The 15,939-nt window shown below is 43.9% G+C and overlaps 1 protein-coding gene across 1 annotated transcript in view; it reads right to left on the minus strand.

Annotated features, from left to right (window-relative positions):
* Positions 1-5,482: 5,482 nt before the first annotated feature.
* Positions 5,483-15,939, minus strand: part of PLEKHA8 (pleckstrin homology domain containing A8) — a 30,232-nt gene continuing 19,775 nt past the window's right edge. The window contains exons 11-14 of the mRNA XM_040068543.2: positions 14,786-14,916; positions 14,216-14,286; positions 12,894-12,955; positions 5,483-11,986 (exon numbers count right to left, since the gene is read on the minus strand). Of these exons, the coding sequence (XP_039924477.1) occupies positions 11,789-11,986; positions 12,894-12,955; positions 14,216-14,286; positions 14,786-14,916 (462 nt within the window). The 3' untranslated portion in view covers positions 5,483-11,788. The remainder of the gene's footprint in view (positions 11,987-12,893; positions 12,956-14,215; positions 14,287-14,785; positions 14,917-15,939) is intronic.

Consider the following 15,939-nt stretch of genomic DNA (forward strand, 5'->3'; position numbering starts at 1 on the left):
GACATCAGCATTAAATCAAGCCCACGGCAAGGTGTCTTTGACCCTTTGTGCCAGGTGTGGAGGAAGCTTTCAGAATGCATCTTTAAGAGCATTCATGGCCCTGCCAGGGTCCTAGCATCCTCTGTAGGGTAAACAGGGGAATGGGTGTCGATGGTTATTCACTGTCACACACACACCCACCCCGGGAGGAAGAGGCACCAGTGGAATTTCCCACTATGGAGCTGACTTACACCGTGGAAATGCAGGCACGTAACACTTACTTTCCTTTGCCCTCCTAACCAGAACCTCCCCAATTTGGTGGAGCAAGGAGAGAACAGCTCGAGAACCCCATCTCTTCCCCAAAACCTTTGTGGATCCCAGAAATTCTTCAGTGACTAATCTTGTTTGGAAGAGAAGAGCTGCCATTGCTCCCTGCCTTGCTCATTTCAATTAGCCTTGTACCCCAGTGAAACTCATCATGCATGAATTGGGAGAGGCCGTGCTGAGCCAGGCAGACATTTGGGGCAGGTTATGTTTGGTGCTTCCCATGCCTTCCTCTCGGAGGTTATTTGATGGACAAATGGGGAAATAGAGGAACCTGGCAACCCTGATGCCTCACAGCAATGTAAATTTTTTTTTACATGTTTCCGCTGGGTTTGACATTTTGCCTGCCTGGCACTACTGCTCTGAGGACAGGATGTGCCAAGAAAGAGTACATTGAGGACTGCTCAGGTTCTGAGTTGTTAGCAGATTTGAGGGGGAGGATGACTGATGAGAGGTGAGAAAGAGAATGGTTCAGGCAACTGAACCGTACAGAACTGGCCAGTTGAAATGTGTACATTATGGGCCAAGAGCCACAGGGGGACTGGTTGTGAAATACAACGAAATGCTGGGTTTAAACTGCGATGCCCCAGTACATTCAGATAAACCATCATAAACCACGTGGTGGCTGCAGTGACAAATTACTGCTTTGCTGTCATTTGGGCAGAGGCTGGCTGTCAAACCCAGCAGCAGCCCCAAAGCAGAAGCATGGGACCAGTGGGGAAAAGCTGGCAATCTCGCTGGTCTTGGTGGGCGCAGGGAAGGGCAGAGAGCCTTGCTCAGTGCCAGGACTTTTTGAGCAAGACAATATCTGGTGTGAAAGGCTGCAGGATTACAGCTTCTAAATAAAGCTCCGAAAGCTATACCTGTTGTTGCCTGGGGTCAGCAAGCTCTGCCTTATGCTGCCCGAGACTGAGCTGTTATGCTGACTTAAAGACGACGAATATTTGTCCTCTGCCCCACAGGATCACATTATTTGATGAGCAATTATGTCCCGTAGGTTTGTCAGGGAGTAACCGGGTGGCAGGGATGCTTAAACTGCCGACGGGCCTATGGAATAAATAGCTTGACATCAGAGAGTTTGTACTGTGTATTGGCAAGGAAGAAGCAAGCCCTAAGGACAGGCAAATAATGTTCATTCCTCCTGCGTTCAAAAGTCAAGTATCTGTCGGGCCATTTGCAAGGGGATTTCCCTGCTCTCTCTACCAGTACTGCTCCTGTACTTTGCTGCCCTGAGGATGGCGGGGTTCCAGCTGCAGGTAAAGAGAGCTAAATCTCCTGCCAACCCCCCAAAATGCCGCGCGGGGCTCTCCGCAGCACTGCGGGGGCCGTGCCGGGGGGCTCCGGTTTCTCTCTTAGCTTGCAACACTCCCATCCACCTTTCCCGGCAGGCTGGGCTGCTCGCTGAGCACACCTCTGCGCGAAGGCTGGTGACTCCCTCATTTCTGCTGTAACCGGGGCAGGTGAATTGTGTCGGGATTTGGGAGTGGAAAGAGTCCCTGCACTCTCAGCACCAGTGACTTAACTGAGGTTGAGGGACGTGTGCCCATCAGCTGTAATTTATCAATGTGGTTATATATGCCTTATATTTATTTAGGGATATAAATGGAGCTTTCCAGACCCTTCCTTGGTTCCACCAAACTTTGATGCCCGTAAGAAACTTCTTTAAGGCAAGACTCCCTCAGCAGATTATTTTTTGTCTTTTTCTGTTTTAATAAGAAGGTGATAATAAATAGCTATTTTTGAATACCCTGTTTCTATGCCTTCTTAGGCATCTCCATCAATAAAGCTGCAAGCAGAGCTCCATTTGAGATGGTCAGTAGACAAAAAAAATACGAATGTGGACAGATAAATCCTCTCCCTGGATGGATAACAGCTATATACTCACAGGCTGGGAACATTGCTTGATGATAAAGGGTTAAGAAAATGTAAATTAATATTCAATTACTTTATACAAAGCGGAAGAGCTTGGGCAGGAAGGAGTCCTATTTCAGGAGGAGGGTGGTCTAGATACAGGAACTCTGCACACTTACATGTTACTTAACATACTTACATGTTTATATAAGTAAACAAAGTGCTACATGAAGAAACTTCTTGGCTGGCTGATGAGAAGCACGTCCAAGTGCATTGAAATAGTCCAGGGTTTTCCCCAGATTCTGCCCAGGGGCTGGTCTGAGCCTGCTCAATGTGACTGATGAAGTGTGAGGTGGGGATGAGTAACAGTGGCTATTTATACACTGAGCGTGCACTGCAGATGGAAGGTGTGAGAATATAGATCCTTAAAAGACTCGTGGGGAAAGAAAGAGAATTTACCAAGCTGGACTGAAGAAAATAAACAGTGAAATGTCCTGGCATGGTCCTCTGAGTGACTGGGACGTTCAGTACATCCCGACAAGGAGAGAAGCACGTGCAAGAAGGTTCCTGTGCCCGGCTGGCACAGCTGCTGAGGCAGAACTGCCAGTGCCTCACACCACGGCCAGGGGCACAGAACGAAGCTGCGTGGGAGAGCAGACCTCTCGCTCTTGATGAGGGGGTTTTTGGCAAGAAAGCCTCTCCCGGCTTCCCCAGGGCTCTGAGGGGGGCAGGTTTCACAGACATCCACGGCACTCCGCTGCACCCAGGCGCGTCCTGCTCGCGGGGCAGAGCCGCTCGGCTGGTTTGCAGAGCTGGCTGCTGCTCCCTCGTGTGCTGCCTGCAGCGCTGGGCTCAGCCAGCGTCCGCTACCTGAGGCCACAGCGCCATGTCACAGGTGGGAGGGGGCGAGGGGGGCGAGAGGGGGGCAGCACAGCAGGGGCTGCACTGCCCAGCTCCTCCCGCTTGCAGGAAGAGCCTGGGTACCAGCTGCTAAGCAAGAAAGCAAGTGGAAAACTATGACCTATAGGAAACTATGTGAGGAACGTCTGGTCTCCGAAGGCTACAGATGAGCTGGCGATACCAACACTGGAAACAGATGCTAAACTGATTGGAAATTATTTTGGCAGCAAGCCATAGCTGGAGCAGGAGCACTGGTAGAAACAAATTGATACAAAACGCATTTTGAAGTCTCAGATCTGTTTGATTTTGGGAAAACAGTGAGCTGTTCTCTCTTTGGCATTGCTGTAGGGCTTCGCACAGGCCACATGCCGGTGCATCTTGCTGAAAGCAGTGAGGTACAGGCAGAGAAAGCAGCTACATGCTGCTGGTTGGCACCAGCGCCCACTGGTGCAGCACCTTAGGGGAAGCTCCTTGGCTGACAACTCTGGAAGGACAGGAGTATCACCAATTTCAGCTCTTCCTGCTGCTGGCAGAACTCCTGCACTCATGGTGACACCTCCCTGGAGCCGTGGGTAAACAATGAAAGACCCTGGGGAAGTTTTACCAGACCTTGCAAACCAGGAAACTGGTAAAAGGTGAAGGCTAGGGGAATGCCAGAACACAACAAAAGCTGGAAAAGCCTCTTCCCCATGTCCCTAAAGTTGAGGGCTGAGCCTGTAGTGCCATCAGTGCAGCTTTCTGAGAACCACCCACTCACAGGAGCAGGCCAGGGAAGCTGGAAGCTTTCTAAGGCTGATTTTTTTCTTTTTTTCAGCAACACACAAGAAACAAATCCAAAACCTGTGTGAGACACAGAAGGAGTGTAATAAATATCTGTTAATTAAAAAATATATTTGGGTCAATGTATTGAAATATTAGGAAAAAACACATAGTGACATCTTGGACAAAAACATTCAAATGGACAGCCAGACACTTCATTTGGTTGCACCAATGTCTGGAAATGTCTGGTGCACTGCAGCATCTCCTGAAACTGCTCTTTTCAGTCCTTGTACTTGGTTCTTACTCCACCAGTTCTCAAATGACAAAACTTTTCTCCTCGTGGCTAAAATTCAGGGAACAACTTTGCATAAACGTATTAACCTGATGTTTAAAACCTCTACTCCAGGTTTTGCTGCAGTGTTGAACTGTGGTCCCATATTGTGCATTTCAATAGCTTTTTATTTCCTAGAGGTCAACAAAACTGCATGCCAGCCTCGTGCTCCCCATAGAGTAGGCAGGGTTTCCAGCTGGGCTAAAAGGAAACCAGCCCACTGAAGGCTGCACTCTGACTCATTGCATTGGTCATAGCTTTGGTGCTGTGAGCTTGCACTGTGTGTCCCTCTTAAAATCAGAAAACATAGTTTTTATCCATACAGATGAACCCTAAAGAAAAAGAATATTTAAGGATATTTTGGTTGTTACAGAATCTAATGTGTCCTCTTTGACCTTCCCATTTTAACAGTAGCACCTGTGTGTTCCTACAAACCCTACATAACTCAGCACACCAATTTCTTATTTTGAACCATGGATCTAGATTCCTGCAGGGACAGGAATTTAGCAGCGAGTATCACATCCCCTGACCTTTACTAACAAATATGGCAAACTGTCAAAGCTGGGGCTCTTTCTGCAGTTCATCTGGGACCCTGTCATGGCAACAGATTCGCTTTTCGAATCAGCAGAAGTTGCAGTGAGGTGACACTTGCCTGGGAGGTATCTTTTTGGGCATGGGATTTCTACCAGAACACATCTGTGCAGTGCTGCTGGTCTGTGTCTGGCTGTTCAGGAGGACAAGGTAGTTTGCAGAAGGGAGTGACGATTCATGCTCAGTCCTCACTGAAACAAGCTCCTGGCCTTTGCAAGGATGATGCTCTGGGGCCAACTGCAATTAGGATTCAGAATCTCCTGTATCCTGTATCAGCTCTGGCTGAGCAGTGCTGCTGCAATAGGATACGTGCACCTCATCCCACCCCTGCCACAGGGCTGGTTAGGCACAGGCAAGCGCTCTTCTGCAGCTGAGAAAACACCTCTGCCATGGCCCAGCTCTCTGCCTGGTTGCTGCCATTTAACAGAGGGACTTGCCTTTGCTAGAGACACATGGGTATCACAGATCTGCTGTCAGGTCCACGTTGTCTTCAGATGGAGAAAGAAAAGGGAGAGGAAAGAAAGATGTCCCACCCACAGTAAGGAGCACCACTCCATATCTGCATCTCGAGATGACCACACAGGAGTTTGTGAAGGATTTGAAATCTCTGTGGAAGAGATTCAAGTCCAAGGACAAATAATACACGCAATTTGAAAATACAAATTCCTCTCACACTGCCCGGCCGGGTTTTGTAACTGCAATCTTCACACATTTACACTGGCCAAGGACCCACAACCATGTGCCAGACACAGCTTTTATTCTCACAGTCTAAACAGGCTTCGTGTGTGCTAACATTCTTCAGACAGAGATACATACAGGCAGTTTCTGTCAACCAGAAAAATACTGGTTTCAACTGTCCACACAGTGCCCACAACAAATGGAGTCCTGAAGAGCACTTTAGGCCCTATACTGCAATAAAAGAAACAAAATCCATGCGAGGAGAAAACGAGATTTAAAAGCATGCTTATTTAAAATAAGTTTATTATAATGAAATAATATAAAAGTCTGTCAAAGTCTTAAGTATGCTCCAAAGGAAGAGACACGTTGTATGATTTCAGAAATGATGCAGACTGGAAACTTCAGAGTATTTCAGACTGAACTACTTATGACAGCACAATTTGTGCAAAGCTTACACTGAGAGAGGTGATTTGGGGGGCACGAACAAGCCCTTAGAATTCAGTATATTTAAAGTGTGAGGCAATATACCTTCTCTTTGTCTTTAAATGTATTTTAGTATGCTAAGTAAGGTTTACATTAAGCTTAGCTTGACATTGATAAAAACGTATGCCCAAAACTGGCTTGAAAAAAAGAAAATAGGAAACCATAAAAGCAAGCTGCCTTGGTTTTCAGTTTAATTATTGTATTCTGAAATGCAATTTACTAATTTGGTTTCAAGTAGACGTAAATCTTTCAACACAGGTTTAAATAAAGGAATCAATAAGTTTTGGACCCCTTGAATGCTAAAATGCAAAAGAAAGTTTGCCTTAGTGTTAAGCAGAAATAAGGAAATGAAAACAAGGAAGTTTCATATTTAAGAAATCCAGCTTCAGCACATCTGAAGTATGCAGGGGAAGAATCTTACACCAAGAAAGGGATATTAAAAATCATGGTCTAAGACTGCATTTTCAAGAACTGCATGCCAGTGTGATATGGCACGTGTGTGCATATGCCTACGTCATAACTTCAAAGCAAGTGTTTAAATCCTTGTGTCAACTGTGAGAGGGATCAGCTACGGCCTGGGTTTGCTCAGAGCCAGAAAGTGCACTGTGACACCCCTCCTGCACGAGGGAGGTTTTATATTGCTTAGAGCAAGCAGAAGTTTGCAGGGTTTGTTCACCGGGGGCTACAGAAGGTAGCAACAAGGCATGAATTCAGTTATTTCCACACTGATTTTTGTTTTGTTTTGTTATCTGCACTATGCAGGCAAGAGAAGAGAAATAAGTAAACTTAAACAACGAAACCAAAACACCTTGTGCTTCCATTTCTGTGAGGCAGAACATCCAAGTCTGAAATGTCCCAACTTACATCGTCTGCCAAAGAATTAATTTCTGAATATCCAAGTTTGTATTTCCATGCCTTACAACACATTCTGCTTTGCTCTGACAGCAATAGCTTTGATAGCAAAGCAGATGACAATGGACAGAAGGGAAGGACCAGGTGGGGAAAAAGGTCAAGACAGACAGGTAGGAACATGCTAATGATCCTTCCCGGTGTCTGAAAGGCAGTTTAAGCTTCCCTAACCTAAAGGTTTACACAAAAGTGGAAGTGACAGTGGTTAAAAGGTCAGCATATGGACAGAATATGTAGCACTTATTTCTATAATGCCCGCCCTTGCCAAAGCAGGCTGCAAACACCTGGGGCAGATTTTAGGCATACTTTTTATATGTCCAACCAACCAAGCAACACTTTTCAAACTAGGAAAGATTTTAAAAGCAAACAGCTGTAACTTAAATCCTGATGATACTTTACAAAAAGCCTGTAAGTGAAGGTACATGGCCCTTAACTTTAAATGCATCTGTTAAAGGGAGATCCACAGCACAACAGTGTCAAGACAGGATGTTTCAATGACTCATTATGCTTACGCTAAAGCACTTGAGTATGCAGTTCATATTCTACAATTATAATGTCACAGAATTCCAACACGGAACTGAGGATGGTGCTTTAAATAGCAGCAGGGACTCCAGAACATAGCTTGTTTAAAAAAATACAAAACACAAAATAAATAAAATAAATAAAAGCATCCAATTGCAAAGCAGAACTTGACTGAAATTGAGAGCTCTGCTCTAATGCCAATGTCATTATATAACAAAGATGTGATTATGATCTCTAGTCAAATATGCTGACTGCAATTATTCAGTACTGGACAGCACTTCTATCAGACTGCTTTGGGATTTACCATGTCTCAGCAAGGACACACACTGCATGGACACTGCCTGTCTCATATGCTGTATCAGAGTTCTACGCTCAGCTATACTAACTTCACAAAAAGCAGCCTTACTCCTCCCTAGGGTAAGGCTGTGATTACTCTTATTTCACCTTGGGTAAGTAAAATCCCTGAGAATATGCAACTGTTAGACTTTGAAGGAAACAGCCAAAATGTTTCTAAAGGAAAGGAATGCAGAACTTCAGACTAGCACAACTTAAGAAACCAAAGCAGTTCATGCAGAGTATACAGAGCCAGGGTGCTGTTATCTGAGAGTCATGTGGATCTCTATCAGTGTGCAGGTCAGTTGTTCATAAATGTCAGTTATCAAAAAAAACCCAACAAAGAAAACAATCCTAACTAATTAACAAACCAAACAAATGAAACAGAAAATACTGACCTTCCCTCCAATTCTAAATTTGAAGGTCAAAAGTTAGTTGCTTGTTCTCTACAATTATTCTAATGAAATGCCATCCTCTCTGCTTGCCAAACTGACACCATAGAAGAAGACTGTGAGTTGTCTATCAGTACATTTGCTTCCACTTGCTCATCTGGTTTGATACATCCTGAGAGGTGTAACTTGGAGTTAAGCTCTGAAACATGCCACATGGGTTCCTTTCTCAGTGGTAGTTTGACTGCAAAGAGAGCATTCAGAAGTCTTAGAAGTGCTCAACGCCCTGCAAGAGCAGTGCATGGTGAAGTGCAAGTTTTGAAGGCAAGGGGACCTTGTTCAATTCCTTCTCTGCAAGGCCCCTGTTTAACAACAAGCACAGAGGGTCCCCTGAAACCACAGTCTCCTAAAAACACTCTCAAGCACCAGTCCCAAAGTTCAGAAAAAACAGCTTTACACAGAATAGCAAGAGGAGAAAGCCTGTCTGAGGCAGGATGCCCTGCTGCTTAGAGAATATGCTATATGGAACACTCTCCCTGCTTGTTGGACGACATGAGAGCGGTAGAAGATAGTAACTGGAGCTGGTGGCCCAATGAAGCTCTTCTTTAGCTACAAAATAAAGCCTCCTGACTTTTTGAAATAAATTTTGCATCTGATGCCCACCCAACAAACTAGTGGTTCTCCTTCTAGTAAAAAAACAAACCAAAACAAAACATAAACCCCCAAAATACTTCTAAATACTCTGAGCTGAATATGCTTTCCTACTACTGGAAAAACTCAGATCAAAAAGGAATTCAATATTTTTGGTGATCTGATGGTTAATTTCTAGAGAAGAGGGATGTCTTCCTGCTCTTCCAATGGCCTAGCTGATATTTTGTGGAAATGTGATCTCCCTTATCTTTCCAGATCATTCAGCTAAAAACTGTTAGAGTGAAGTTTCCCACAGAACAGCTGAAAACCATGAGGAAACCACACAGGGTGGAAAGCTGGTTGTTCTCCTACAGGGGTGGTTTCTTTGGACTCGTGCTTAGAAGCCGCAGAGAACTGAATCCCAAAGGCTCTCAGCTTCATTTTTAGCACTGTGAAATAATTGAATAGCGCTTTGGTTAAAGTTTTGACTTTGTACTCACACACATACTACTTAATTTAAGAAAATCCACAAAACTAAAACCTGATTCTTTCTGATCCCTCTTGAGTACCTAGGAACTACAGAGAGGTAAGACTAAGGGAAGATGACAGAACAAGAAGCCACACTATTTAAACAGTGTCTTGGGAATTTGGAGAGGTCCCAGCTGACTGGAAGCTGGCAAGCATTGTTTTGATTTTCAAGAAGGGGAAGAAGGAGGACCCTGGAAATTACAGGCCTGTCAGTCTCACTTCAGTGCCAGGTAAAATCATGGAAAGGATTATTCTGGGAGGTATTGAAAAAACACCTGAAAGACAATGGCCACAGCCAGCACAGCTCCATGAGAGGGGAGCCCTGCTTGTCAACACTGATTTCCCTCTAGGACAGGGTAACCCACTTAGTGGATCAAGGAAAGCCAGCCGATGAAATGTCTCTCACAGTATCCTTTTGGACAAGATGTGCAGCACAGAGCTCAATAACCATGTTACATGATCACTGAGCAACTGGCTTATGGGCTGGGCACAAAGGGTTGAATTGATTCATCAGGCTGGTGCCCTGTCACTAGTGGAGCTCCACATGGTTCCATCCTTGGCTCTGCGCTTTTCAACATCTTCATAAATGACTTGGACACAGGACTGGAAGGGATGCTAAGTAAGTTTGCCAACAACACCAAATTGGGAGGAGCTAAATTGGGATTCCCTTGAGGGCAGGGAGGCCCTGCAGAGACCCTGACAAATTAGAGATGGTCAATCACCAAATACATGAAGTTTACCAAAGCCAAGCGTCAAATTCTGCACCTGGGAGAGTCTTGGTTGTGTGCATAGACAGGAATGAAATGCCGGAGAGCAGCACTGCAGAGAGCTCAGGCGTCCTGGTTGATGGCAAGTTGAATCTGAGGCAGCAGTGCCCTGGCAGCCGAGAGGGCCAACCCTGTCCTGGGGTGCATCTGGCACAGCATCACCAGCCAGGCAAGAGAGGGGATTGTCCTGCTCTGCTCTGCACTGGGGTGGCCTTACCTCAAGTGCTGGGGGACAGTTTTGGGCACCACAACACAAAAAAGGCATTAAATTATTAGAGAGGGGCCTAAGGAGGGTCACAAGGATGGTGAAGGGTCTGGAGGGGAAAGCTGTGTGAGGAGGTCAGTTGGTCTGTTCAGTCCGAAGAGGAGACTGAGGGGAGACCTCACTGTGGTCTTCAACATCCTCACAGTGGGAAGAGGAGGGGCAGACATTCCTTCCTTCTCGTGACCAGTGACAGGACTCAAGGAAATTACATGAAGCTGAGTCAGGGGAGGTTTAGGTTGGATACCAGGAAAAGTTTTTCACCCAGAGGGTGATTGGACACTGGAACTGGGTGCCCAGGGAAATGGTCACAGCACCAAGCCCATCTGAGTTCAAGTACCTTTTGGACAATGCTCTCAGGCATGTGGTGGGATTCTTGGTGTGTCCTATGCAGGACCAGGAGTTGGGCTTGATGATCCTGATCCCTTGGGTCTCTTCCAACACAGCATATTCTATGAATGCCTAGAGTCCTGGTATCTTTATTTATACAGTAACTTTGATGTTGGCTTTTTCTTCAAGTATCATACACTTTTCTTAAAGCTCACAATACTAGGCTCTTTAGAAAGGATCAAGTATTCAGTGTGCAGAGGCTCCTGTCACAGAGCAATGCAGGGCAGCAGGTCTGCAGTACATTCATTTTACTAACAACCCTGGTTTCAGCCTAGCAAAAGCCAGCACTGCTTCTGTGAGTACGGCAACACTGCCTTCTGTATTAATGAAAACTTAGTAATTCTAATTACCTCACTAGCACAGTCTTCTCCCCTCCTGCACAGGAGTTAAACTCAGCTCTTTGTACAAAGCCATCTGAAGCCCTTAGGTCAACACAGAGAGACCTGCTTATGCTTCAGAGTCAGTAATCCATGGACAGCCTTCTGGTTGGTCATCAACACAACTAGAAATTTCATCCCTAACCATATCACTAGCTAAAAAGACTTCTTCATTATTTTTAATAGCAGCAATGCTAAGGAACATCAGCAAAATGGGAAAAAGGGGAAATTCTTCTTTGTTTTATTTTTATTATTTGCATTAAAGAGCTTCAACCCAAACTGAGGGACAAACTCACTGTATTATAAGCTGGTGTTTAGCTGTCCTTCTCTTCTGCTACCAGGGTAACAGTAGCTCTCACTATCCTCCTACATCATGGCAGGGAGTGGGAGTCAGAGGCAGCAGCACCTGCCTGGGTGCCATGTTGGTGACACAAAAGCACTGCTGCATGAGCAGGTCTCTCTTCAGGTATGGCAGCAAGGGCCAAATTCTACTCTGTTAACTTTTATGAGGTGAAGAGAAGAGGAGGTGCACAGTCAGAAGAGAAACGGTCAAAAACATTCATCATGGACAGTTACGACCCAAAGAGAGACAGTGCCTCTGCATTTAAATGCAACACAAGCATAATGAAAAGAGAAAAATCACACATACCCTTCCCCCAAAACACTCAACACCCTTCCCACCTGAAAAGATACAATGAACAGAAACGATGTCCCGAAATCAAAATGGAAGAAATCTTTGTTAACAGACACAGTCCCTGAATTTTTAAGTTGTGGTCTTGCTGTAGTCATACCACCTCATCTGACTCCAAACCATGTACTTCATAGAGAGTGTCCAAGATATTTAGCTGCTTTTCCATGGCTGGTAAGTAAATGTTGAGGTCCCTCTGCATTCCTTTGTAAAATGTTTCTTCCTGAGGATCGCACTCATCTACAGACAGAGCTGCCACAAAATCTTCATACGTTGGAGCTGCCCTTAAAGCTAACTGGAAGAGGAAACAAAGCTTTAGATTTGCAACACAGGAAAAGAAATACAACTAAAGCCAGGAAAACTTCTAAGACTTCCCTCATTGCACTTAGACTGCATAGCTTCAATTTAATCACATGCACACACATATACTGACAATTTTAATTAAAAGGGAGGCTAACATTAAAAAAAAAAATATTTTTTATTATTTTTGTGTAGATCCCCAGTTTAAGATATCTTCAGAGATGTCTGACTTTTAGAAAGTGCCCGTGTATCATATTTTATATAAATAAATTGAGCACATCAGAAATTAATTAAATTCAAACTTCAAATAAAATACAGTTTGTTAGGGGAGCTCCTAACCCAGCGTTACACACCATCACTAAATTCTCAACATGCTCTCTTTAGAAAGCTCTCATTCTGCTTCCCTCAGTCAAAGTCATGATGGGCTGGATGACATTTTCCTTTTTCCTTTTGTAATTTCAGCGATAATTTTCCAGTGACAGACACAAGGGGGAGCTGCCAGACTGGACGAAAAATTCCTTCTAGCCAATACATTCTACTTCAACTCCCCACACACACTGCCTGAATGCTCATCATATTCAAGGAGAGATCAATCTTCAAAAAAGCAACCTCAAATCCTCTTTTCTTCATTTAATAGCCCTGCCAGACTGTGCTCAAAAGCACATAATTAAAAGATTGTGCATGCAAGTGCAATCTGTCTGTTTCATCTCTAGAAAGCAGGCTCCACCCCAAAGTCCAGTACTAAACACAGTGAAAATCACAACCCTCACTTTGCAAAGAAGGTCTGGCAAAGATTAGTTTTCATGCTTAGAATTTTAACACAGTTTATTAATTACACACAACATAAGATCACATGAACAAGGCCCCCAGCAGCTCTATCAGCAGCCGAGATAAATACTCACCGCAAAGACCCCGCGCACAACCCAGCCATGGTGCTGCCGTAATGTCTTTCCATAAGCATTGTCTTAAAGGAAAAAAAAAATAAAATCAAGAGATAGATGTATGTTTGCATCATGAAGAGAACTCAGAGCTTAGAAATTACTATTCAAGGGTATATTCTAGCCACTCAAATAATGGCTGTTTCTGAGTACCGAAGTTATGACTGAAAGGAGATGACAGATTGGGAATTTCTGCGCTGGGGTCCCAGCTCTGCTGTCAAATCTCCTTCAACTCATCCACAGCAAGTAAGTGTTCTAACAGACAGGAAAGCTAATATAAAGTCTAAGAAAATACTGTATGGAGTGAAACTCCAACAGTAAACCAAAGCTGCAGTGGTGGTACAGAAATAGAAGAGCTTTTCAGGGGAAGAAAGGAAATGAAAAAGTAGAAAAAACCAGCAGCATGACTCTGCTGCAGACACAGAGCAATTCAAGGAGTAGCTCAGGCTGAAGGCCTCAGACTCAGAAGGTCAAAGAAATGTCTAAACACTTTCCCACGGCGTTCAACACCCATATCTGGTAGCAATGTATTTGCAGCCTCACTTCCAAGAGCCACTACATACTTCAGTGTAGTAGCTCTTTTTACTAATCCTCTTAGGCAACTGCTCCACCGTGTAAAAGAAGATAAAATAAAAAGCTTTAAAAAAAGCTGTTTCCAAGTTGGTTTAAAGGATTATTACAACATTATACTGCATGCATATAGAGAGGGTCTTGTCCAAGATTAACCAAGTCAAGTCTAAGGGGGGGAGGAATCGTATTTTGTTTAGTACTTGCTGTGGCCAGTAGCCTGACAAAGAAAGTGTCAGAAATTGCGTACTTGGAAAAAATCCTTCTTCTTTGTTACAACCACCCTTCTAATTGATGCAGGAAATTCACAGCCATATTGGCAAAGAGGTGATTTCAAAGAATGATGGCCAATCACACAGGGAATTAGAAAACTAACAAAACAGCAATTATACATTTGGGAGTGCTCCCACTGCAAACCAATAGAAGAAATTTGAATGAGTCAAATCACTTGTTTCCCTAAGGTATAACTGTCTTCCCTGCCAAAAGTATGCCAATTAAAGGAACCTTTATTTGCTAATGAATCAACATTTACCAGTAATCTAGTAATCCATTTCAAGGCAGCCATTTTAAGAATCTGCAGTTTTCAAAAATGTTATGTCTTAAAGACCACTTGCCTCATCAGTCACTGAAGAAAAGAAGACACAGGTTCTAAAGAAGGAGGAGAGCAGCCAAGTATGTAAATTTAGACGCACATGAAGAATGAAGCAATTGGCACTTACTCAGAGCTGTTTGGATATTCTTTTCCCCATTCTTCACTTCCGTCAAAAACCCTTTCAAGAACTTTAAACCTCTGCCAGGATGAACCCATGAAATAAAGTGAAACAATTTTATAAGAAAGTAACCCGAAGCATAACAAAGCCCCCAAAATTGCAATACAACTCCACAGTGCACTAAAACTCGAAATTAAGGAGCCAACTTCAGTCTGAACAAAACTGCAGCCAACCTCCTCCAGCCTCTCTCCCAGTCCAAGGGAAAAACACTCTGCTAAACATTCCTGCTGCAGCTTGAAATCATCTGCTTGATGCCCTAGCCAAGTAGGATCAGTCAGTCATTTATTGTAACTTCACTTTTACGGGGAAAAAAAGTTTGCCTGCAATGTCTTTTTCAGGCCTTTTGACAAAGTTGCAGTGATACAACCACAGACAGCACATTAATCTTGAAGCTGGCCAGTTTGGATTGATGGAGCCTGTGGGAAGTAACCAGCCTGCTCCAGGTACACAAGCCTGCACTGGTGAAAGGCCCCTCCTTGCACTAGCAGCTCACAGTGAAGGCAGGTAGAAGGCCATTACCTTTTCAACCACAGCAGAGCCTCCGTAGCAGAGTTTCGAACTTGTGCTACACCCGTGTTCACTTCATGGAGCACGATCTTCTGAAGGGTATTAAACTCTTCTTTGTTGGTTATAAATTTCTGGTTTATTTTCTGGAAAGAATATAATAGGCAAAGCTTTAGGCTTTTTAAGACCCAACAGGGGCCTATAAATACCACACATTCATCAGGACTCTTCCCCGCTAAAAGATCCTACAGATTCCCAAGGATGTCACACACTCCCCAGGGTATGGCTGCCTTGCCACGCTGGGCATGCCATCCCAGGGCACACCCCACACACAACTGTCTAACACAACCAAAATAAAGCATCTCAGTCAAAAATTTACATGGGACCTACCATTCCTGTCCAACAAAATTCTGGAGGTTCCCATGACATCCTCTCCGTTGGAAGAAAGGAATTAATTCAAACTGCTCTTCAAGCAAAGTCCCATTTGCCCAGAGCTTCCACTACAAGCAAAATTTACCTTCTGACCACTGCAAACTCTCAATATTACACTTAGCATGTTCAGCATGCCTATAGTTTCAATTTATTCCCAAGTCTCTATACACAACTCCTCACACAAACAAAAGACACAATATATAAGGGGCAGACAGAGATTTTTCTTCCACATTAAAGGAGCAGCTATCACTTAAATAAATATTCTATGTGTTGGTTTTTAAATAGCATTATTTCTCTTGCTATTTTCAGTCTTCCAGTGGTTACCTTCTATACGATAAGCAATCAAACAAATCTGATTGTATACAATATTCCTTAGCATACACTCAGAAGATATGTTTTGCTTTTATTATTCTGAACTTGCTATGAACACATTTTGTCTCATAACCAGTATTTCAAAGGTTCTCAAAGGTTCTTCAGAAGGCACTTGAAGCTGGAAGAACTTCCAGAACAAGAACTAAGCCTGCATGATCTCCCCCAGTCTGCTGAGAAACTGCTTCTTAAAGCATTAACTTCCTCCTACTTGATTGAGCAAAGGGTTTTTTCCCCCACCCCCTCCATTTATTTTACAGGCTAAAGTCAACATTGCTAACATCACATCATGATTTATAACCTATACAGCTCAGAATCAAAGTCATATTCATTAGGTGTAACAGATGTTTTACTTGGCAGTCAATCAA

Source organism: Hirundo rustica, chromosome 1, assembly GCF_015227805.2.
Source record: "Hirundo rustica isolate bHirRus1 chromosome 1, bHirRus1.pri.v3, whole genome shotgun sequence".
Classification (NCBI taxonomy): domain Eukaryota; kingdom Metazoa; phylum Chordata; class Aves; order Passeriformes; family Hirundinidae; genus Hirundo; species Hirundo rustica.